Source organism: Mesoplodon mirus (assembly GCF_964341445.2).
Source record: "Mesoplodon mirus genome assembly, chromosome: 4".
Lineage (NCBI taxonomy): Eukaryota > Metazoa > Chordata > Mammalia > Artiodactyla > Ziphiidae > Mesoplodon > Mesoplodon mirus.
Genome location: NC_138979.1, coordinates 104425922 through 104450860, shown reverse-complemented (window position 1 = coordinate 104450860; position 24939 = coordinate 104425922). Strand labels below are relative to the sequence as shown.

At 59.0% G+C, this 24939-nt stretch overlaps 1 protein-coding gene across 1 annotated transcript; it reads left to right on the top strand.

The window, feature by feature from the left end:
• Positions 1–10799: 10799 nt before the first annotated feature.
• Positions 10800–20052, top strand: DLL4 (delta like canonical Notch ligand 4). The gene is made up of 11 exons (XM_082617903.1): positions 10800–11167; positions 11276–11545; positions 12041–12098; positions 12885–13148; positions 13562–13622; positions 13710–13840; positions 15374–15543; positions 15727–15946; positions 17106–17808; positions 18320–18428; positions 18965–20052. The coding sequence occupies exons 1-11, from the start codon at positions 11102–11104 to the stop codon at positions 18968–18970; spliced, it is 2058 nt and encodes a 685-aa protein (XP_082474029.1). The 5' UTR covers positions 10800–11101; the 3' UTR covers positions 18971–20052.
• Positions 20053–24939: the final 4887 nt, after the last annotated feature.

Here is a 24939-nt window from a genome sequence, read left to right as displayed (position 1 = left end):
GAATTCCTTGAAGCCTTCTCAGGAATTCCCCACCAGCACAGTGCATGGAGTATTTTGGACACTCCAGAACTGTTTGTTGAATGAATATTTGTTTCTTAAGTGGAGCACAGTATGTCCCTCCCCTAGCAGTACACATAAAAGGAGATATCTCAGGGGTCAGGGATAAGACGGCATTCCAGTTGCATCAAATGGGGGAGAGTGGAGGGTAGAATGAGCTGGGGCCCGGGGCCTGGCTGAAGAGAACTCACTAGGGTCCTTTTTTGTTCCTGGCCAGGTTTTTACCAACTGAGGGGCTTGCAGGTCCCCAAGGTCTGTTCAGAGGGCCAGTGGCTTACCAGTCCCTCTGCCCAAGTTGTCTTGCCCACCTGGAGAATCACCAGAGATCCTGAGAGGCAGGACCACAGAGCAGGCTTCTTCCTTCTCCTAAGGGGGCCTTCTTGGCCTGGGATTCCCAGGGGTCTCCCCTTTCCCTCTGGAAGAGACCATCCCAGCTCCCAGCCTTCATCACAGCATTTTCCAAACAGGTGGAGGATGCTGTGGACACTTGTCCACCTGGCTACGGGAGAGGGGAAGCCCCATTGCTTGTCCCTGGGGCTTCATCCTCCCCAGGGGGAAACGGTTGGCCGAGAAGCCACTGCCTGCTCCCCAGAAGCTAAGGATCTGACCCCTGGCCTGGGCAGTGGGCAGCAGGCTTCAGGAGCTTGGGGTGAGGGGGCTTAGAAGGGAGGGGCTCCAGTCCCAGCTGCCTCGCTTTGGGTACTAACAGGCCACGCTGGGGGCAGCCGAGATTGGGGGGGAGCACCACCACCTGCTTTTCCTTGTTTTGTTTTCAGGGCACTAATTACTGTGCTGAGCTCCGAGCTGCCTAATGAGGCCGTTTGGATTTCCTGTTGTTCTGGCTTCCCAAGACCCTTAAAGGGCCAGCATCGCTCTAGGAGCGTGCCAGGTGGGACACCAAGCGCTCTGGTGAGGGTGAGCACAGAGGGGCTATCCCTAGGCTTGGCCTGAATGCCAAGGGCAGTGAGAGGGGCTGGTCCAGTACTTCCCGGCTGCCCTCACGCCCTCCAAGAGGACCTGCTCAGAAGTGCCCGCACCGGAAGCAGGAGCTTCAGAACTGTGTAGCCTGGCCAGAGCATGTGATTGGGGGGAGGGGGAGGCAAGGAGGCCAGGGCTGAGGAAGAAAGGCTGGTGATGTCACCAGTGCCCAGACTGTGAGAACCACTGCAGCACCAGGCAGGAGGGAAACGCCGTGACGTCCTGTTCCCCCCTCACCCTGGAAAATAAACACTTGTTGTCTGAGTGGCCAGCGCCACTTCCGAAGGGGCAGGCTGGCCGGGCTAGAGGCTCAGAAACGGGCCTGAGCCCAGCTTTGAGCAAAGGCCTTTGCCCAAGATGCATGCAGAAAGGCCTGTGGGTCAGGCTGCCCCGGAACTCAGCCCCTCTACAGCACACCACCCAAACGGGGCTTACCGGGTGCATTCACCCCCTCTGCACCTTAGGGCTCATCTTTGCACATGAAGGAGCTGAGAACAGCTAGGGATGCCAGGGAACCCCCTTCCACACTTGCTGGGGGCTGCAGATGGACCGGCAGGGCGGGTGTGGGTGGGGGGCGTCTGCCTCCTGAGTCTCCCTTAGATGTGAGTCACAGCCTAGGCCCTAGGACCTGTCCTAGGTGCCCCTCAGGCTGCCCCGAACTGTGGGTCCCCTGGGGCCCAGGAGGCCTGGCCTGCAGCGCCCTCCCCCACAGACAGGGGTGACAACATTGTTGTTCTTATACGGGGCCTTCCGCCTGGAGTTCCGGCTCCGCTAAATGGTGGGAATGAGGGTCCCAGGGACAAAGCCAGCCTGGTTCCCGCAGCCACCTCAGAATGGACGGAATCCCCATTGTGTGCGGGCGCCCTGTGCCCGCCCTCCCCTTGCCCGCGCCGGACATGCCAACAAACAGCTCATTGAGCCCGGGGGAGGGGCGCAGGAGACAACAATGTCCCCCAGCGGGCCAGGGCAGTGAGCTCAGCTGGGGGTGGGGGCTGCCATGGAGGCCGGAGGGCGATGATCTCAGCCTGGGGAGGGCCGGCCTGTGAGACAGGCTGACCCTGGCCTGGCCGCCCTGGTGAGGCTGAGAAGGGCTGACGGGGCCGGCCTCGCCCTTGCTGCCCCACCCCCTGGGCTGAGCTGGGAACTGACCGGCGCTTCTCACGCTTAAACTGCCCCCGCCGAGGGCACCCAACAGGCGCAGCAGGGGGGCCCACAGGACCCAGCAAGCCACCCCAGACCCGAGGGGCTTGTGGACCCTCCCTCTAGCGGTGCCAATTCAGAAGCCCCTCGGCAAGGCCCAAACAGAGCTCTCCCACACCACCAGCCCACACTGGCCACAGCAGGACTTTTAGATCAAGAAGTGAATGCACTTTCTACACCCAGAACCATCTAAAGAGCAGGCAACAGCCTGAAGAGGGAGGGAGGGTCCTATCTCCGGAGGTATTCAAGCCCTTGGCTATAGAATATGGGGCTGGTCTAGGTGCCCTTGAGAGCTCACCTCACCCTGAGTTTCTAGGTGTAAGGCCCCAGCTCATTCCCTTGAGACACCTCTGGATTCCCTTTGTGGGTTTCAGGCCCGAGATCGGATGAACCTAGGCCTGATCCAATCCTTTATCCTCTTCCAGCCAGGCTGCCAGGCAGGGCCTCAGGACTCTGAGGGAAAGAGTAGGAAAGTGGCCGGGGGGTGGGGCGGAGGGGGGAGGGGTGTGGACAGAGGTATGGCCAAAGCAGCCCCCACTCTCAGTATAGGAGCCAGGGAAGCCCTGAGGCTGGTCGTGTTTGCAGGGCTCTATCTAGAAAGCCAGGGGTGGAAGAAGAGAGTGGCTCCTGGCAAGGAAAATGTGGGGCCTGTCCCAACAGGTCCTCAGGGGTCTGGCATTCTCAGGGGCCCAGCCATCTCAAGGGCAGGACCCAGGCTTCGGTGTATACCTGGCCACCAGCCACAGATGCAGAAGGCTCCTAGTTGCCTCTGGCCTTTCCTCTGTACCTCCCTGCTCCAGACCACCCTGCACCCCACTGCCAGATGGTGGCTGAACACCCTCCTTGGCTCAAGAACCCACAGGTTCCCTAAAGCCCATCAATCAAGTCCGAATTCATCTGTCTGATGGATCTCCATACCCTACCTGTCTAACCTCACGTCCAACTCTGCACACGCAAAGTCTGCTCCAGCTATACCTACTTCATTTCCACTCTGATCCTTTTCCTCTCTCCATTCCGCCTGGCAGGAATGCCCTCTCTTCTCTTTTTCTAAGTTCTGCTCTTTCTTCCAGGTCCAGTGCCTTCCCCTCACTCCCCACAAAGCCTCCCCCATCCCTCTCTGAACCCTGGTTCTGAAAATCATCACATTCCTTTTCATGACCCTCGATTTTACCCCCATGTCCCATTAGGAGCTGAATCGGATGTTCCTTTTGGCCTCACTGACCTTAGCCCAGTGCTAGGCACATGGTCGACCTCATTCACAACTGGTTGACTAATGGACCAAACTCTGGGTATGCATGTGGCCACACACACAGGCCCTGACCCAGGAAAACTAACTATGGGGGTGCACAGAGCCATGCCCCAAATGGAATGCATCTTTTGACTGCATTCTCTTCTTCTGATGGCAGTTTGATAGACTCACCCCAGGTCTCCCCAGCTTCCTTCTTACCTGGAGAAGGGTTCTGGTAACGGGGGTAAGGGATCAAGCCTCTTAGAAGAGGAGGGGAAGCAAGAGACGGAGGAGTTGGCCACGGCCACAGGGCAACACAGGGATCTCAGTGGCAGAATGACTCCAGCAATGGGAATGTTCATGATGCCCGAATAGCACTCATGAGAGTGGGGTGAATGGGCATAAAACCGGGTTGAAGCCTGTCTGTTTCTAAACTTACAGAGACAGCTGAGGCTGTTGCTGAAGCCCCTGGTGTTGGAAACCCTGAGTATTCATTTTTGCTCTGGAAATTCTCTGTGAGCTCCCAGACCTTAAATTAAGCCTGTCCCTTTGCTGCAAAGTTAGCGTGGCTGGACAGCTCCGCAGGGCTTGTTCTGAGAGCAGCAACCAGAGGGCTGGGGGCAGGAGAGGCAAAGTGACATGGACTCACAGTGGCCTAACACTGCCCAAAAACCCCTCGGGGCTGAGAGGAGGCCCAGGTCCTGGTGCCTCTCAGGCCTCTCTGGATTTCTTCCTTGGGGATGGTCTAGACCTAAGGAGAATCCTCTGGGTTGGAGGTCTTGGCTAATCACAGGCAAGGCAAGTTACTCATTAGCAAGCATCAACATGCAATTCTCATCAACTCCAGGGGAGAGTTCAACTTGGATTAACAACTGAAATACATAGTGTAGACACTGTCACAGGAAGTTCTCCCATATGTCTAACCTAAATCCTTCCTGCCACAACTGAAGCCCATTTCCTCTCATTCTGACTGTGGTGGGAGAAGGAGACAGCCGGTCACCATTCTCTGCTTAAGACCCATCACCTACTTGACCATGGCAGTCAGATTCCTCCTCAGCCTTCCTCAGGGAACAGTAACCTGCCTGCTCAGGCAGCTATTCACAGAGCTGGCACGTGTCCCCGGTTTCTTTCTCTGTGCATGAGAGTATTGAAGCACAGCACTTCCTGGTTCTGCCCTGACCCTTCCTCCCAGGGAGGCTGCAGGGGACCATGGCCCATCTGAGTAATCCCCACTCCCAGGTTCTGGGGCTGCAGAGAGGGAGAAGTGTGACCCCATCCGCTATCTCTTACTTGCTTCAAGTCCTGGGTGGCAGCTGGGATCAGAGATCAGAGGTTGTGTGGAGAAATGAGGACAGGTCAGAGTTTCTTCCAGGAGATGAGCTGTTCAGCGGAGGAAGGTGAAGTGCACGCCAAGGACCCGGAGACACGGAGGGGTCAGGTGCAGTGCTGGGCCTGGATGCTAAAGGGAGGCCAGAGCCAGAAGAGGGGAGTGAAGGCTGAGCAGGCAGGTGGGGCTGGAGGGAGCTTCCCATCTGTCAGAGTTTACAGAGAAGAGAGGTTTCAGGGACAGGTGAGCTGTATGCTGGGGAGGGGACAAGAACAGAGGACAGTGGAGGCTAACACAGTCAGGGCAGAGGATGAGTGGATGAGAAGGAAGCAAATCCTTGGGGTAGAGAAACCAGTCCAAGATGGAGGACTGAGGGGGTGCCTGAACCTTTACTTTCAACTCAGGCTCCGCTCCCCCACCGCACCCTGTCCTTCAGTATGGCTGGCAGAAGGTTCTCTTTTGGCCCCATCACTCTCAGCAATGCCTTTGCCCTGCGCCCTCTGTTCTCTAGCCCTGTAAGCCCTCTCAGAGTCCCCTCTGTCCTGAGAGACTGGGGCAGGAGGCAAGGGCAGGCTGGGCAAGGCCTGCAGCCTGAGGGTCTCCGCACAGAGGCCTCCCTGAGCCTTCTCTCCCTTCCCCTGGGCCTCCCTCCTCACTTGCTAGGGTGGGGACAGGAAGGAGCTAGGGAAGGGGAAGCCAGGGGCTCTGGGAAAGTTGCCGTGGAGGCTGCCCTAAACCCCGGACTCCTCTGTGGCTGGAAATACCCGCTGCGTGGCTCCTGGCCCTAGCTTTCCAGGTTTCCCCTGGGTTTGGCAAATGAAGCTGGGGAGGCTGCCGGGTCACCACCAATGAAGGCCCTTGCTTACAGCCAGCAGGTCTCTACCCTGCCCCTCCACTCTCGCCTTCTTTCCTTCTAACCAGCACACAGGAGGCCTACGGAGCACTTCCTTCCTACACAGTTAAAAGAGGCTTCTCAGGTCAGGGGCCCTCAGCTGCTTCTCTCTTGGACCCTTGGTCTCTTCAGGCCAAAGCTGTTCTCACTGAGAAGGAGAGGGCTCAGTCCACAGCAGCTGCCTCAGCCTCAGGCACCATCTGCCCCGGCCTTCTGAGAAGGTAAAGGAGACAGAGTATGGGGCTAGCCTAGGCCCTCAGGCTCCTGGGAGCCTGGCAGAGAGAAGGTGGGAAGCTCTCCTGATCTCATGAGAAGGCAGAGCAGGCACTCTGACTCATGTTTAATGGTCTCACCCACTTGGACATCCTTTCCTTGGGACATTTGGGTCATCAGTCATGAACCATAAGCCAGTGGACAGCCCAGCCCTGTCTGTGTGCCCTCTTGGTGACGTGGGGAAGGCTGAGACCCCTGAGCTGCCAGGAGCCTCAATAACCGGGGCAGTTCAGAAGTTGACTTCTCCTCCTACATGCCTCTGCTCTGAAACATCACCGTGAAGGAGGAAGGGTGCCAGCTTGAGACCTACATTTGGCCCTGGCTGGAGGGTCATCTGGCCATGGACAATTGGTTCTTCCAAACCACCTCTTATCCAAACCCATTCTCAAAGCTCCAGTCTTTTCCTTCCAGTTGAGAACCGTGTCACAGCCTCTTCCCACAAAAGGCCCTTCACAGGGCCTTTAACAGTGGAGGTTTTCCAGTGTCCATCTCCTTTCCATGCCCCACCTAGCTTTCCTCTCTTTGTTTCCACCCTCTGCTCCTTTGCCTCATCCTTTATAACTGTTTGCCTTCAGCTCTCCTTTTTCCTTTCTTTCCTCCTGGAACTCATTTGCAAATGCATAATCAGTCACCCTCCCAGGTGGCTATCATTATTATCCCCATTGCACATATGAGAAAACTGAGGTGTAGAGCTATAGTTAAATTACAAGTCCAAGACCCCAGGGTTGGGAAGTGCCAAGAGCCAGGTTTATGTCATGCTTATTCACTCGACTCAAGCAGAGGGTGGGGAGAGGCTCCATTCCATCTCAACCCTCCTGGGCTGCCTCGCGGAGATTCTTCTGAACTCAGCGGCTATCAGCGCCCATGCCCCAGGTGCTACCCCTTCCTCCTTCTCACAGGGGCTCTCACATCTTATCATCAGCCACTGCATTCTGTTCCCCCTGTGAAGCCCCCAAATGAGTCTTCAAGGCCACCACCAAGTCATCATCTTCCTCTCTCCTCCACCCGCCTCAGGCCTGTCCTGTGGGGAACCCACTCTGTCCCGCGGGAAAGACCCAGAGCAGGCAGTTCCTGGTAAGGACTCCAGAGAGAGGTGAACGCGGCCCGGCGGGGCGCCGCCTGCCGAGCGGGAATCCCGGCCCTAACCGCTGGCGCCCCTCGAGGGGAGGGGGGAGGGCGGAGGTGGTTCTGCGGCGGCATCTGTCCCAGGCGGGCGGGAAGCTGCTGCATTAAATTGTAAAATCGATTTATTGACCGGCAGGTGCGAGCAGCGGCAGATGGAGAGTAGCGCTGCTGGGGCGCATCTGCGGGGAGCGACGGCATCGATCCTGGCCCCCCTCCGAAACCCGTCGGTCCCTGGTCCTTTCACGTCGGCTCGCTCCCAACTGCAGGGCCAAGGTCCGCGAAGCTGCGGAGCCCGAGCGGCTAGAGTAGCTCGCTGCGCGCCGCCCCCCTCCCCCGCCCGCCCTCGCCTGGCCTCAGGGCCCGGGCTGCGCCCCCACGGCTGCCAGGCCCTGCCAGCCCCACTGCCCCAGTTGGCATGCGGCGGGCCGGGCTGACGCGTGGCAGCGCCCTGCGGCAGATGAGGCACGCGCCGGCCTCATTTCAATGTGAATGGATCGAATGGAGCAGCCATGTGGCAGCAACAGTTTGCAAATCTCCCCGCCTTCTGTGCAGCTCCCTGGCCGCCGCTCCCTGCACGTGGCCCCTTCCCCGCAGCGACCGCAGCGGCGCCCCTCAAGGCTTAAGCGCCCCACCCTAGCCTGGCTAGCTCCCCCTCCCCTGGCCTGCCCGGCGGGCGCTGTAGCCCGGCCCCTATCGCGCTCCTACCTGGGTGCAGCTCGTCCCGCGGAGAACGCTGTCCCGGGGGTCGGGGTGCAAAATAGCACTGGAGGCCGGGAAGATGTGCCCTGAGGAGGGCGCGTAGGCTACCAAGTGGGGGAGGGGCCCCGAGGCTCTGCTCGGCCCGAGTCGCACCCTAATCACCAGGGGTCAGCTTGGGTGCAAGGCTGCGAGACAACCTTTGCGCCTCCGGGCCCCAGGTGCGGGTTCTGCCTGCTGGGGGGCTGTATGCAGCGGCCAAAAGGAGAGGACGGCCGAAGCCGAAGGCCCCTGGGGCGGAGGCTGTGGGCCTGCCTGAAGCCAGGCCTCGACCCTGTGGCTCCAGGCGCTGGGCAGTGTTGCGGGTGCTCGTGGGGATGAGGATCTGTGGACCATCAGAGGACCCACAGTCAGTCCGGGGAAGCCCAGGTTGGTGGGACCTTGCAATCATGCCCCCTCTCCAGGGCGTGGCCGAGTGTCTGCGGAGGCGCAGGGTCGTCAGACGTCCACGTGGGTCCAACCCCACTGTGATTTGCGGCCTCTGATAGCCTCACAGTCTCATGTTCCTGGGGGCCTCCAGGACACGTGTTGGGTCTTTCCTTCCAGAAGTCACGAGTGGGAGAAAAGTGGAGGAGCCCCAGTTGTGGAGCCTTCGCATTTCTATTCCCTGCCTGCAAAGCGACCCTCTCCTGCTCAGCAAATATGGGCAAAGCTGGACCCCAGCAGGTTGGAGCGCTAGTGGGTAGTCAGGGCCAAGGGCGGCGTCCTAGAGTCCTAGGGGAGTAAATGAACTTCTGGGACAGCACCGGGTAGCAAATAAGGTGCTTCATGAATGCCTTTTGATGGTGAAGAGAATTTAACCCTTTCCCCCTACAGGTCAGAGGATTTCTATCTCTGGGATCCCTTTCACGAATTCTTGACTCTGAGGGTAATGATGATACTTGTGTTTGGTCCTTGACTGTTTGCAAAGTGCTTTTGGGCACATCAGTCCGGATGTGTGTGAGGGATAGAGAGTGTTCCAGATCTACCAATATTGAGCGAGATGTCTCCTGTGGGACTGGATGTCTCCCTTGAGGGTCAGGCAAGAGCCAGATCCAGAAAAGGAGCGAGTTTTTTATGAACTCGCAGGCCAGGATTTGGGGGTGGAAGCGGACAGAGCTAGGTAGGGCTGGATGCCAGCTCAGAGGAAAGCGAGGGGGCACTCTTTGGCACCCTAGGCAGGACTAAGGGATCCGTAGAGGATGGGCATTGAACCCACTGGTCAGGATCGCTGGGAGGCAAGTCCTGGGCTCCTCCTCCCTCGGGCCTGGGGACTCCGCCTGTCCATAACCTACATTAACTCTGGAGCGCAGCCTGGGCCCATCTGCCGGCCCCCGCCCCACCTCGGTTCCCCACGCCAACCCGTTCGCGCCAGATGGTGGCTGGGAGGGGTGGCCGTGCGTGGGGGACCCCGGAGCCCGTCTCCTCACCTCACCCCTCCCCCAACCCACGCTCCCAACCTCTTGTTTCTCTTGCTTCTCCCTCAATCCTTCACCACCACCAAGTTAAAAAAAAAAAAAAATCAGACCATGCTCGGCCTAGGCAGCTGTTGGGCTCCGCGCCGTGCCCCCCGCCCCCCGCAAGACTCCCCCGGGCCCGCGCCGCGTCCCTGCTCCCCCCAGCGCCGATCTTATCGCCCGACGACAGCCATCGCTGTGCGGGCGGGCTGACAGCTGAAGCCACAAGGCCCCCGCCGCCCTCAGCGTCGCGGAGAGAGACTGCTCCTCTGCACCCCCGACACTGAGAGAAGCCGGCCCTCCCCGGTCTAAAGCCTCCGGGGATCACGCCGGTTCCGGGAAAGCAGCTGCACTGCCGCCGCTCGGAGAAGTGGGGCCACCCGGGGGAGCCGAGAAGGCGAGACGGGTGAAGCCGCCTGAAACCCATACGAGTCCGCGCGCTTCCAGTTCCACCCTACATTTTGTCCTATGAGGAGAGGACCCGGGTCTGCCCGGCCTCAGCCCCTGGCCTCTCTGGTGGCTCGAGCCAAATCTGCAGTCAGGAGAGTTCCTCCCTGTCCCAACGGAGCGACAGGACGCGGGCCGAGGCTTGAGGCTGTTGGGGGGTGGAGAAGGTGGGCTCTGGAGCTGAGGCTAAACCCAGGTGAGGAGAGGCGCTGAAGGCGGGGCCAGACCCTTATTACCATACAGCTGAGGACGCGCCCCCCTTCTTCTACCTCGGGGACCACGCCCTCCTACCCCCAGCACGGGTACCGCGCGTCTGGGGACTGGCACGCGCTGAGCCCAGGCGGGAGGCAGAAGGGAGGAGGCACGCGCTGGACACGCCCCCCATAACTGGGGAGGGAGATGCCCACCAGGTGGAGGGGCCGAGCCCCCGAGTCTTAGATGCTTGGCCCCTCGCCTAGCACGGAGTGGCCACAGAGAGGTTAATGCGTCCTCTGGCTTCCCTGCTGCGCGCGGCGGGGTCGGGGCGGGGTGGACGCTCACAGGTTGGGGGCCGACGACGCCAGGGCTCCCGAAGTTCCGGGAAGGTGAAGGAGACCGGAGTCCTTTAGCACTGGTTTCGCTTTCTGAGCTTAAGCTCTTTTTACCTTCTCGAGGGCTTCAGGTAACTAACTCCGGCCGTGGTCACACCGCCGACGGGGACTCCCCCGTGTCTCCGCCCCCACGACCATCCGGGAACCACTCGCTCACCTCCCGCCCCATTCCCCCTGGCCCTCCCCCTGGCCTCCCACAGCCGGGGTCTCGGCCTGTATCCACGCGATTGCGGAGAACTGGTCACCTCGGCACGCGCTGAGCTGGGGGACCCAGGGGCTGAGAGCGGCACAGAGGGGCGGGGACCTGTGCCTGACTGGCTGGCTGGGAGGGGGGAAGGCGGGGGCGGAGGCCCCCTCCGGGCGGCGCTGGGGCTGTAACAGCAAGAGGCCCGAGGGGAGGGGAGAGTGACCACGAGTCTGAGTGACAGGCGGGTGAAGAGAAGAGCCAATATATATAAGGAAAGCTCCCGAGAGCGCAGGTTTCAGTAGCGGCGCTGAGCGCAGGCTGGGAACGCGAGGCCAAGAGCTGCAGCTCAAGCCGCCTCAGTGCAGTGTACCCGGACACTAGCCTGCTTACAGCCTCAGGATTAGTCCGAGGACACGTCCTCCGCGCGGCCGCCACCCAGCCGCCCTCACCTGGATTACCTACCGCGGCAGTTGGAGCGGAGCTAGCCAGAAGGAGAGGCGGGAGGAAAAACCCGAGCGGAGCCTGGCTTTTCAGGGACCCCTCCGGCGGTTGGACGCGCGGGAAAGGTTCACGACCGGCGGGTGGAGAGCGCGACGCCCCAGGGAATGGCAGCCGCAACCCGTAGCGCCTCTGGCTGGGCGCTACTGCTGCTGGTGGCACTTTGGCAGGAGGTAACTTCCCGCGCCCCCTCCGCCCCCTCCCACCGTGCCTTGGGCCTGAGCCCCTGGCGTCCACCGAGCTGACCGCTCTCCTTCCTTCCCTCGGTCCCTGTGCAATAGCGCGCGGCCGGCTCGGGAGTCTTCCAGCTGCAGCTGCAGGAGTTTGCCAACGAGCGCGGCGTACTCGCCAGCGGGCGGCCGTGCGAACCCGGCTGCCGGACCTTCTTCCGTGTCTGCCTTAAGCACTTCCAGGCGGTCTTCTCTCCCGGGCCCTGTACCTTCGGCAGCGTCTCCACGCCTGTGCTGGGCACCAACTCCTTCGCCGTCGGCGACGACAGTAGCGGCGGGGGACGCAACCCTCTCCAACTGCCCTTCAATTTCACCTGGCCGGTGAGCACAGCCTGGGCGCCCTGGGAGGTCACGGAAGCCGAGAGAAGGGGTTTCCCTGGGACCAAAGCCTTCTCCCTAGATTGCCTCGCTCCCCTCCAAAAAAAGGGGCGGGCACTCTCTTCTGATCCTTCTTTCCGACTCTTTCCTGGGACCTCACCCTCCTGTAGGCTCTCACCAGTCTCTCTCTTCCCAGTTCTACGCTCCATCTTCTCCCAGCGCTAGGGATACGATTTTCATCACCTACAACCCCGGCGCGTGCTCCATCTCAGAAAGACTCGTGTTCATTCCCTCATCCCTCAACTCTCCTCCTACCCGGGGTTCTCTCGCCTTCCTAGCTCGCGCGCGATGCTGAGTGCAGACCCGTTACATAGACCCGGGCGCAGTAACTGTATCCTGCAATTAGATTAATTAAACCGGCTGCCGAAAGGCACCCCCACCATCCCCTGTTCATCTCGCTCTCTCTGTCTTTCCCCGCCCCCTCCTTTCCGTTCCCAGGGTACCTTCTCACTCATCATTGAAGCTTGGCACGCGCCAGGAGACGACCTGCGGCCAGGTGAGTAGCTCGCTCCGCGGCCACAGGGGGGCGACACGGCGCAGCGCCGAAAGAGTTAATCTGTAATAGGCGGGGGAAGTGCGGGGTGGGGGCGTGGGGGGCAGGACGCTTAGCTAGGCCTGGAGCTGCGCCCCGCGCTGGACGCTCGGATTCCGCCCGCTGCCTGGACTCTGAGCACAATTGCGTTTCCTGCGGGTTATTTTTGGCGTGGGAACGCGGGGAGCACGGCGGTGAGAAAGGCCGAAGCTGCCAGCGCCGCTGACGGGCCCCTTCCTGTATTTTACACCTTTCTCGAATTCCGCTCCTTTGGAAAGGGAATAATGGCTTTGGGATGTTGTTCTGACACAGAGGAAAAGGATATTTCAGCAGCACAACAATTCTCACTTTGCAAAGGAAAAAGAAAAGCATTACCCATCTCTTTGAGGGCAGAACCCCTGAATGGGCACCAGAGGACCCCTTGCTCCCAGGGTCCTCAAAGGCCTGGAGAGCTTTTCTTTTTCTTTTTTCTCCCCCCCCCACCCCATTTTGACCTCTTTTCCTCTTTCCCCTGCCTATCTGCCTCCAGAACATTGGGATATCTTAACATCCTTCTATTGTCCCCTTTTTGAATGGTATCAGGCCCTCTGCACATGCACACACAGAGCAGCTAAGCAGTGGGACACTTGGGTTCCTCTGGCCTGCGTTTGCTGGCAGGTGGGGTCATCTGGACAACTGGTTTGATCCAGCAGTTGCTGGCACCCTTGGGGACTGGCTGCCCTTCCTTGACCTGGCCCTCTGCCCCTTCAGAGGCCTTGCCACCAGACGCGCTCATCAGCAAGATCACCATCCAGGGCTCCCTAGCTGTGGGCCAGAACTGGTTACCGGATGAGCAGACCAGCCCTCTCACAAGGCTGCGCTACTCTTACCGGGTCATCTGCAGTGACAACTACTATGGGGACAGCTGCTCACGGCTATGCAAGAAGCGCAATGACCACTTCGGCCACTACGTGTGCCAGCCAGATGGCAGCCTGTCCTGCCTGCCCGGCTGGACTGGGGAGTACTGCGAACAGCGTAAGCAGCCAAGCTCCCACCTGCTTGGAGGGGGGTCCCCGGAACAAACACAGTGGCATCTTTTCGGCAGCAGCCTGCCTCCCTTGGAGAGCAGGTCTGGGCTGTCCACTAACTGGGCCTCAGTAACAGCTGGGGATGCTTAGGATGGGCTTGGACTCTGCCCTCCCTCTTCTTAGTGCTCCTCCCCATGGTGCTAAAGCCCACAAAGACCCCATAATTGCATTCCATCCAGCCTGGATTCTCCTTCCCTGTGCCATCATTTCTCTTTAAGACATCCATGGCTCCTCTGGGAAGCCAGGAGTGGGAAGTGAGCCCAGGAGAGCTGGGGGGCACCCCCAGGGCCAGGAGAGGGAGAGTGGGACTTCAGAGTCGTTGTCATCCCACCCTCACCCAGGGCCGCTTTCTCTCCTCAGCTGTCTGTCTTTCGGGCTGTCATGAACAGAATGGCTACTGCAGCAAGCCAGCAGAGTGCATGTGAGTAGTGGACAGGAAGCGGTGACGGGGGGAGCCGTCCCCTGTCCAGGCCCTCACCTCACCCTCAGCTTCTCTTTTGTTCTACAGCTGCCGCCCAGGCTGGCAGGGCCGCCTGTGCAATGAATGCATACCCCACAACGGCTGTCGCCATGGCACCTGCAGCACCCCCTGGCAATGCACTTGTGATGAGGGGTGGGGAGGCCTATTCTGTGACCAAGGTGAGTCAGGGCAAAGAGAGGGGACGGAGAGCTGGGCAGGGCATGGGAACCAGAGTTGTCACCTGGACCCTTCCTACTCGATGACTGCTGAGTCGGCTTTCCCATTATCCTTCAAGGAGCTTGGGATTGTAAGGATCTTAACAACTGGCTTAGAACGAGATGGTGGGTCCTTCTTCCTTAGGTGCTGGGGAGGAAGGGTGGCTGGAGAAGCCAGGAGGGTGACAGGTTGGCAGCCTGAAGGTTGCACTCATAAATTCGAGCAAGTCCAGAGAGAGGGATGCCGGGCTCAGTTCCTCTTTCTACCTTGTAGTTACCTATTAACCCCCTAAGTGTTTGCTTACCTACCAGGGCTGTTTGAGCAGCTCTCCCCTAAACAGCTGTCTGGTGGGGTGTGCCCACTGGCTGCTCTGAGGCTGTGGGTGAGCTGGGCCTCTGGGCGGAGTGACATCTAACCGCCTTCTCGGTGGGGCAGAAACAGCCTCCCTTGTTTCCCCCAGTAGCACTTGCCAGGCAGCTGCCCAAGCCCACAGTCTTCCTGGTGTTCAGGGGGCTGGTCACTCTTCTGGCTGCACTGGGGTCTGCCAGCCCCAATGATGGGGGAGGGCGCCTTTTTTTCCTTCATCCTCAGAGCCAGCTGCAGCACGTGCCTCCCATTTTCAGGGTCAAATGGGGTGGCTGCTGCCATGGAGACATCAGCACAGGCCTGGGTCGGGTGGGCAGGACGCTTGCCAGGATGGAAAGGACTTGCCTGGGGTGGGCCCTGACTGGCTGGCAACAAGGGGCTTGGAATTCAGCCCCTGTATTCTTCGTATGTGTGTGTGTGTGTCACTTTCTCCCCACTGCAATCCCCCCAAACACGCACGCACACACACACACACACACACACACACACACACACCTGGTTCCTGCCCTCTCTCTCTCCTCTCACCACATTTGCTCCCAGGTGACACAGTCATATACTCATCTTATTCAAACAGAGCCCTTACAGTCCCTGTATTTGCTCTGTCTGGTTTTCCCTCCCTGTCCTTCCCAAATAAGAAAACAAATACTTATATTTCAAAATACCCTCGTAACGCATTTCCCTTTAAAAAACGCCTAGCAACCACTTATCCTGGCTCTCGCCTCCCCTCTACTCTTTCCACCTGTTAAAACTGTAGCCCCTTTCCAGGCTTACCTCAGCTGCCCCTCCTCCACGAAGCCTTTTCTGACTTCCTCCTCAACATGTGGTCTTGCTGTGCCTCCTCTTCTTTACCTTTATTCTCCCCTGGCTGCAGTGCTTGTGAGCTTACCTTTGGGCAGTTAACTGTGTCCAACTGTGTTTTTTCAACTTTGATTGATTGTACTCTTCAGATGTGGTTCTAGGTGCCTCAATATACCCGATTTCACTGGGGAAAGAGGAAGGGTATTTGGGCCCAGAAGACTTTGAGTTGAAGCCTCTGGGCCAAACATGGACAGTGAACTTGCACTTCGAGGAGCCTGGAGGTTGAGACCACTCTTTGGCTCTGCTCAGCCGGTCGGTTCCTGTCTCCGCAGATCTCAACTACTGCACCCATCACTCCCCGTGCAAGAATGGGGCGACGTGCTCCAACAGTGGGCAGCGGAGCTATACCTGCACCTGTCGCCCAGGCTACACTGGTGTGGACTGTGAGCTGGAGCTCAGCGAGTGTGACAGCAGCCCCTGTCGCAATGGAGGCAGCTGTAAGGTGAGGCCTAGGCCAACGCAGGAAGGCAGAGTTCTGGCCAGGCGGTGCCCAGGCATCCCCACCCCAGGCGGCCAGTGGATGTGCACCCGTGGGCAGACATTGTGGGCAGGTGGGGCCTAGCCCCCCGCCAGGAATCCCTGCCCCCAAGGGTCTGACTTTGGCCCCTTTTTGCTCTCTTTCCAGGACCAGGAGGACAGCTACCGCTGCCTGTGTCCCCCGGGCTACTATGGCCTGCACTGCGAACACAGCACCTTGAGTTGTGCTGACTCTCCCTGCTTCAATGGGGGCTCCTGTCGGGAGCGCAACCAGGGGACCAGCTATGCCTGTGAATGTCCCCCCAACTTCACTGGCTCCAACTGTGAGAAGAAAGTGGACAGGTGTACCAGCAATCCGTGTGCCAATGGTGCGTCCTGTTGCCTTGCTAACCTGGTGGACTGGCCCTGGGGCCAAGAGAACTTTCTGGTGAGGGAGGGTCAAGAGAGGAGAGAGGCCTTGTCTGTCACTCTGGGCAGGCTGAGACGGACCCCCATCTGCTCTGGATGGTGAAGAGCTTGCTTGATCACCTGGGTGGCTTTGGAAGAGGAGCAGGTTAGCAGTGGGTGCAGGCCTTTGGAGATGGAGCAGTATGCACCCTGCCTGGCTTCCATTCCTATTCCCATGTCCTGACCTGGCTGGGGTGGCCTCTGACCCTCCCCAGGAAGTCCTGGGCTAGAGAGAGGGACCTTGGAGGCCTCGTGTCCCTCCTTGAAAGAGGCTAGCATGGTGAGGGCCCTGCTCCTGGAGGCCTCACCTCGCCCCACGGCTACAGTGAGCCTGGCACAGCATAAGGCGTCTGGAATGTTCAGCATTTTGGGGGGCACCAAGCATGTTGGTTATCTTTGTCTCCTTGGTCTACTGGTGACCCTCTGTGAGGCAGGCAGACAGCACCGTGCAGGAGAGAAGCCTTAGGAGTGGCAGAGGGATTGGAAGGGCTGAGATGGAATCTGCTCTCCGGCTAATCACTTAGTTAACTCCCTGGAGCCAGTTTCTTCATCACTGAATGGGAAAATATAGAACCCGTCCTCTGTCTTTCATGTTGTGAAGATTAAACAGTAATAGATCTATCTGAGCATTTACTGTACACCAGGCATGTGCTCCTGCCTTCATGCATCACCTTACCTAACCTTCAGAGATCTCCTATAGAGGAGACAGCATTCTACTCCAGTTTAACAAATGAGGAAATGAGGCTTAGAAATAAAATAAAGCAACGGGTGCCAAATCCCCAGCTAGAGAGAGACAGCCGAGATTCAAACCCAAGCATACCTGTTCGATTCTACTGTAAAGCTCGTAAGGTGCTGGTAGTTCTTGTACACGAGCCCACTGAGGCACAGAGGACCAGGCTCACCCTCAACGGCAGGTCTCCTGACTCTTTGGGCAGAGCTCTTTGTACTGGGATCTGTGAATGCTGGCCGAGTTCCTGGACGACCTCGGTTCCCGGGATGGGGCACCCTCTGCACCGGTGGTGGGGGCGTGGGGGGGGGGTCCAAGGAGGTTGCTGACTTGTGGCCCACGTGTACCCACAGGGGGCCAGTGCCTGAACCGAGGTCCAAACCGCATGTGCCGCTGCCGTCCTGGATTCACAGGCGCCCACTGTGAAATCCACATCAGCGACTGTGCCCGCAGCCCTTGTGTCCACGGCGGCACTTGCCGCAACCTGGAGAACGGGTTCGCGTGCACCTGCCCCGCTGGCTTCTCTGGCCGGCGCTGCGAGGTGCGGATGCCCGCCGACGCTTGTGCCTCGGGACCCTGCTTCAACGGGGCCACGTGCTACGCCAGCCTCCCCCCGGACAACTTCGTCTGCACCTGCCCCTACGGCTTTGTGGGCAGCCGCTGCGAGTTCCCCATGCGCATGCCCCCCGGCTTCCCCTGGGTGGCCGTCTCCCTGGGCGTGGGGCTGGTGGGGCTGCTGGTGCTACTGGGCATGGTGGCAGTGGCAGTGCGGCAGCTGCGGCTCCGGCGGCCCGACGATGGCAGCAGGGAGGCCATGAACAACCTGTCGGACTTCCAGAAGGACAACCTGATCCCCGCCGCCCAGCTCAAGAACACAAACCAGAAGAAGGAGCTGGAAGTGGACTGTGGCCTGGACAAGTCCAACTGTGGCAAACAACAGAACCACACATTGGACTATAATCTGGCCCCAGGACCCCTGGGGCGGGGGATCCTGCCCGGGAAGTATCCCCACAGTGACAAGAGCTTAGGGGAGAAGGCGCCACTGCGGATACACAGGTGAGCAGCACCCAGAGGCCCAGGGCTCACCAGGGACCCCCTCACGGTACTGCCTGGGCTCCCCCAGGACGGGTGGGAGGCTAGCACCAGGCCCTTGACCGCTGTTAAGCAAACAGGGGCTCTTGCTGCTGACAGGAGGATGCTCCGACAAGATTTCTGCCAGGCTCCCTTTGTCCCTCCTTCCCATTCACTGGTTCATTCACTCACAAATGGCAAGTGTCCACACTGTGTCACTTGTGACCCCCATCTTCCCACGGCATGGCTTGCCTCCAGTGGCAAACTGGCCTTTTCCAGGCCTTAGACCCTCTGGGAAGGTTGGGGTCCTGTGGCTCTCTTAAGGCCTGTAGCTAACTGTCTGCCAGGCTAGCACTGGGCATCCCCAGTCCCCGTGTCTTCTCCCAGAGTCACCTCTGCCAGTTCCCTTTGGCTCTCCAGGGTCCAGGTTAGCGCCCCACCTCCCTCCAGCCCTCTCTTCATCTCTCCCTCACCGGCCTGTCTTGTGTTCCCTCAGTGAAAAGCCAGAGTGTCGGATATCAGCGATATGCTCCCCCAGGGACTCCATGTACCAGTCTGTGTGTTTGATATCAGAAGAGAGGAACGAATGTGTCATTGCCACAGAGGTGAGTGCTAGGCTCTCCTTCCCTTCTAGCATGTTCCCTCCTGCCTTTAAGGGATGAGAAAGTGGTCCGGTTACTCTTGACCTTAGGGGCTGCTCCTGAAGGGTGGGTCGGAACCCCTCCTTGGCAGGCTGGGTTCAGTGGCTCTCGGATCCCTGCTGGCCTCGTTGCCACAGAGGGTGTGAAACAGGAGCCGTGGTGGTGAGCCAGCCCGGTCTCTTCCTGCTGTGTTAGTGCTGGGCTGGGCGGCCATGGCACCCGGCCAGCTCCCAGGCGCTGCTTCCCAGCTGCTGGTGGGTGAGGGTGGTTGCCTTGTGCCCCTCCTGCCCCTGCTCACTGGCTTCCTTCACTGGCCCACCTCATGAGCACAGTCTTCCAGGCATGTGTATGTGTTGGGGGCAGAAGACTGGGAGGGCTTTCCCACCTCCTCTTCACCCCACCTGCCTCACTGGCTTCTCTCAGGGAGGCCCAGGGCAGCCATGGAGGGAGTGCTTGTACCCCAGGGTAACCCACTTTTCTGCTCTCCACATGCTCCCCAGGTATAAGGCAGGAGCCTCCCCAGGACATCCCAGCTTTGCCCCAGCAGCTGGACCTTCCTTCTGCATTGTTTACATTGCATCCTGGATGGGACATTTTTAATATGCAACGTGCTGCTCTCAGGAGGAAGAGGGAATGGCATGAACTGGACAGACTGTGAACTTGCCAAGAGATACAGTACCCTTCCACATCTTTGGGTGTCTGTCTGGCATCAGATTGGCAGCCACGCCAGCCAGGGGAACAGAGGAGAGGAGAGGTGCCACTTGGACCCGCCCTGCCAGCAGTGGCCTTCAGAGGGCTCCTTTGGGGCTCTGGCCTATTTTCCAGAGAGAGTGGCAGTGGCCCCGTGGGGCCTGGAGCTGCTGTGGCCTCCACTGGCATCTGTGTTTCCAAAAGTGCCTTGGCCCAGGCTCCATGGCGACAGCTGGGTCCAAATCAGAGAGGAGAGAGGAGGCCAGTAAGGGCAGGGCCGTCTGTGGGCCAGGAAACCATCTGGTGCAGCTCTTGGCAGGAGTGTCCCTGCAGGTGAGGTGAGTGCCCTGAGAGGAGCGGGAGAAGCATTTTCTGCCCGTGCCTCCAGCCGCTGCACGTGGGCCTCGCTCCTAACACCATCCCTGCCTCTCCCTGGCCCAGGCTCTCTGGGGAAGGATACTGGTAAGCCTTACCTGGCTTCCATAGCCTCTGGCCCTGGGTGCCTTGGGCTCCTGTGAGCAGATAGGTGGAGGGCCTGCCCCTCTTCCCAGCCAGAGGCAACAGGCCTAACTGGGGAGCTCAGGGCAGTGATGATGGAAATTCCAGTGAGGGAGAAATTGGGTGCTGTCGCCACCTAGGACCTTTCCTTCCTCAAGCCCATTCCTAAGGCCTCGAGCCTGGGCTCCGCCCACACCCACTACTGCCCCCAGACTACCCTTGAAGCCGATCTTCAGAAATCAATAATATGAGTTTTTATTTTGTTTGTTTTTTTTTTGTAGTTTATTTTGGAGTCTAGTATTTCGATAATTTAAGAATCAGAAGCACTGACCTTTCTACATTTTATAACATTATTTTGTATATAATGTGTATTTATAATATGGAACAGATGTGTACAGGAGTTTAGTACTTCTTGGGTCCTGTCTTTGTGATGGCAGAGTGGGAATCCTTCTGACTCCCCTTTTCATATTGCTGCCGGCTGCCCCCCACACCCCTGGCACCTGGGAGCACTTGGACTTGGCCTGCTGTGCTCTAGGCCCTTGTCCTCTTCTAGTTCTTGGGGAACCTGGCCTCACCCATTTAGTCCCCAGCCTGGGCCAGCCTCCTCTGTCTTATGTCTTGAGGTTGGCTGCGGCCCCCCTTCCCCCTCATGCTCCCACCATTCCTTGGCGGTTATGCCCCCTGACCTGAATCTATCCCCCTTTTCTCTCTTCAAGCCTGAAAAAGCTTACGGACACCCTAGTCAGCCTGGGGGATACAGGAATTTGGGGGAAGGAGACAAACCTGCCCGTTTTCCTCTTTTCAAAAGGATTCTCTTGTCAGAGAGCGGGGTCTCTGACCATGATGACATCTGGCCTCTTCCTCCTGCTATTGCAGGGTTTTAGATGGACTGGCACCCTGCTCATTTTTAAGCCCCGGCAGGGCACTGGTCTTTGTGCCAGGGGGATCTGCCTCGGGTCTGTCCTCCTTGCAGCTGGGCAAGAGAGCTGGCTCTGGGCGCCTGGTCTGCCCGGAGCTGCTAGAGTTGATTGAAGACTGTAGAGAGGGGAGGAGGAAGAAGAGGGAGGCTTCCCTGAGCCCGGGTTTCTCTGGCTGAGGCACTACTGAGAGAGTTTCCAGTCTCTACTTCCTCTAAGGCGTAAGATGGTCCCTAGGGTGCCACAGTCTTCTCTCTACAGCCACAAAAATACCCCATGGAGAGCAAGTGATGAAAAAATGAGCCATCGACAAAAAGCTGAGCAGATGCTCCCAGCTCTCAGCCCATCCAGTAAAGCAAAATAGACCCAGCAGATGCCCCCAGTGGAGTCCAAGTATATGCAGCGCTACTTGCCTCCCTTTTCCTCTCTCCCTGACACATAGAGCATGCCCGCCCCTAATCTGGGTGCTTATGCCAGAGACAAGGGAGCAAGAGACCTAGGCTCATCCACACTCACCCAAGTGCACACGTTCCACGCCTCACCCATTGCTCCCTGTTCCCCTCACTGCACACACAGGGTATCAAACAGGAAAGCATTCAGGGAACCGTTCCCACAGCCTGAGCCGGCAGCAGGGGGAAGAACAACACGACCTCACTCTTCCTGCCCAAAATGAAACAGGAAAGCAGCTCCCGGGCCCTGGGGGGCGGGGGAAACTGGGCTGGGACACGAAGGCGAGATGACGAGGCTCCCATGTGGGGGACAGGTAGGACACCCGCGGGTCTGCACGTCCACACCACCAGGCTGTGCTGGGCTGCACAGGCTGCCAGCTCCTCAGAGAAGAGAGCCCTGGAGGGGAGCTGGCTGGCTAAACCCACTCACCGGCTCTGATACCGCGCCAGCTTTCTGGGAAAAGAGGGGATCCCTTCATGGACTTGGTCTGGGCAGCTCCAACCTGTAGCTTGTGCCAGGTTCCACCTCTAGTGACATGGCAAAAGCTGGGCCAGGCACTTGGGGTGTGAACAGGCCACAGTGGAAGCGCTTCTCTCTCCAGGATTTCCAGGTCACTCCCTGAGGGTCCAGCCCCTTCTCATAGGTAAGGTACCCAAGACTTTCCTGATGGAGTGTGCAGGTGTACGGGAGAGGTCCTAGGCTTGGCAGAAACAAGGCCAGATGATAGCTCTAGACTCACTGTGAAGTGCTCTCCCTGGCTTAGCAAATACCCATATTTAATCTGCACTGGTATTTCATAAGAGAATTCAGAGCATAGCAGTTCCTTAGCCTGGAAGCAGTGCCCTGTCTAAAGGACAAGTCTGACCCCACGGTGACCGCCAGCTCTGAGGACAGCTGCTTTTCCAGAGCCCACTGGCTGGTAACCACCTGGATATCACTGTGGGGCGTGAGGCAGGGAGAGGCTGTGAAGAATGCCTTTATGCTGCTGGCTCAGCTAGGGGTCCCTCTCCTGCCTCAGGGCCAGACTGGTCAGGGGATAGAAAAAGAAGGACAGTGGTTCCTACCTCCCCCCATCCCGGGCTAGATAAGGCCACTAGGTCACTAAACTCAGGTCGCGCGGACGCTCCACCTCTCACGGGGACCCACAGAGCTCTCCCCTCCCTGCCGCTTTCCCCGCCTCTCCCCGCGGGTCCGCAGTTTGGCGACCCAGCCCTCCACCCCACGTGGCCCGCCGCATTCCGGGAAGGGATGGAAGTGATTCACTCAGGGAACTGTGAGTGTCCCTTCCCGGGGAGAGGATGCGCCTGGGAGGTCCCAGCGGCCTCCCTCAGGCGGCCGCGCCCTCCCTCGCGCCCAGGGCGCACAGCACGGCCGGATCCCGGCGGGCCTGGAACCCCCAGCGGCGGCGGAAGAGGCAAGTGCGACGCGCTGGCCCGGGTCAGCCCTCCACCTGCCGTCGCCCCGGGCGCCCCGGAGGTCCCGCGGCTCCCCGCGCCCCGCACCCCCACCCCGGGCTCTTTGTTACAGCCCGACTTCCTGTTTGCGGCCTCCCGACCCCGGCTCACTTCCCGGGCCGGGAAGCCACCGAAGGCCGCGAGTTTCTCGGAGACTCCGCGCCCGCTCGGCTCCGCCTCCTGCAACCCCGAATCCCACCCACGGCCTGGGATCCCGCGCCGGGCCGCTGCCGCGGGAAGCCGGCGTAGCTGGCGGGCCTGCGGGCGGGACCGCCCGGGCCCCATTGCCCAGCACCAGGGGGCGCTGCGCGGCCGCGGGGCTGCTCCCGGACCGGGACCGCCGTCACACCGCAAGGCACGGGGTCAGCCCTTCTTGGCCCTGGGGGCCACCGGGACGATCCGGAGAGGGAGCAGCCGGACGCGAGTTCAGTGATAGTCTTTGTCGCGCAGAGCTCTCTCCGGCCCCCGGGCCCCTAAGCAGAGGGAGTAAACTGGAGAAAGCTCAGAGCGATGCTTTCCCCTAAATATGTTAGAGGGTGTCCAGAGAAGCGGCCCATTACCAAACTCTGAGCTGTCGGTGCAGCCAGCGCCCTCCCCACCCCGCGGTCCTCTGCGCCCTCCCATCCCAGCCCGCACCTTGAATGGAAGGGAACCGGGTTTGAGTTGGGAGGCTGAAGCTCCCTTTTAGCACCACCTCTCATTGCCAGGTGACCTGGGACAAGTCCATCCATTTCTTCATTCCTTCCGCACTGATTGAACACCTTTTTATATGTCAGGCATCGGCGATGAAACATGGTCTCTGCCCAAGGAAGCTGGCCGTCTAGTTAATTATCTTTAACCTCTCAGAGGATCATAATACTTCTTGCACGTTACTATGAGGTTGAAATGAGTTAGTGTATGAAAAACTATTTGTGAGCAACGAGTCCCCCCCCACAGGTTGTTTAATCCTTAAATTTATGACAGCAAACAACTTTCGGGAGCTTTCACAATCCAGCTCACAGAATGGGGGTGGGCTGGAGAGGAGCCTGGAGTCTGGCTGGATAGTCCCAGCAGTAGCCCTAGGACCAAGAAGGCAGCTGAGATGCCGGCTTGCCTCCACCATTTCTTCTCTTTGTGTCCCTGTCTTTAAGGAGCACCACTAGTCTAGGTCAACCTCCTCTGATGTGGGGAGTAGTGGAAGGGAGACCCAGGCTGTGGGAAGTGACAGCAGGACCCCAAGTCCTCAAGAGTCCCCATCCCCTTGGAGATCCGCCACAAGTGGCTTTTGGCCCTAGTGCGCTCAGCACGCTCCCTTCATCCCCAAAGACCCTCTCAGGCCATGATGCAGGGTCCAAAAAAAGCCAGCTGTGGCTACGGTCAGACACAGGGTAACTAGCATCTCAGGAGTCTGGATTTAGCAACAGGTCGGCTCTGGGCCCAAGGCTGTCTTGTGTCATGGCACCCCCTGCAGGGCAGAGCCAAAGCCCTGCCAGGCATGGCCAGCTGTCTATCTCCAGTGATCCCTCCTCCTGACTCAGGTTGGAGGCAAAGAAGGCCCTGGGGGTAGGCAGACAGGTGTGTGCCACTGCACCTGTCAGAGGATTGTTTTCCCTTTCCCACAGGGGCAGATGTCTGGGCCAGGCCCGTCCTACTATGCCTGGACTGTTCAGTTTCACCTCCACCAGTGACTCCCTTCACTCAGGGCGTCCTCTTCTAACTCTCTGATAAAAGAGATCCCAAAAGTTCTGGTATCTGCCCATTTGCAGTGGGCCCCTGGGGTTGGTGTCCTAGCTGCTGTCATTTAAGGGGCTTTACCTCCTTGGCTCTCAGAGTCTGCCTCCACAGTCAGGCCCATTTTGTGCAGTCATACTTCTCCACATGGGCTGTTTTTCTAGGTTCTCTTATAAAGCCAGGTCCTACCACACTCCAGCATTTCTGTGGGGTCTGATGTTCGACTTTGACTCCATGGGTCTCCCCTCTGTGCAGCCCTGTCACTCCACTGAAGTGCTCCCCACTGCAGTTCTCAGCCCTGAGCCAGCCACTTCCTGCCCCCACAGACTACGCCTTTCTTTCTCCCTGGAATTGGGAGAGGGGCCCCACCATCCCAATGCTCTGTTGGAACCCTGGTCCCTCGCCTTCCAGGACCAGGCCTGAGGTCAGGGCACCCTATCAGCTGTGTCTTCCTCCCTCCTCGGCAACTAGAAATGGGCAAGGAGCCAGATTTTCCCACTATCCCATGCACCCCTCTGCCAGGACGTGAGTGAACCCTTACAGTCCCTGCTTTTGTGGGCAGGGGACCAAGTAGTCTTCCCCACCTTGGCTCTGGATTCAATTGGTATAACCAGCAGAGCAGTTGTCTTCTCTTCTCTCCCTCTTCTGAGGTGGACTGTATCAAGGCATTCAGCTACTCCTTCCCATACTTTTGCCAGAGAACTGGTGAGACCTATGTCCCTTTTGCACATGGGCCAAGGACCTCAGTGGTTTGCC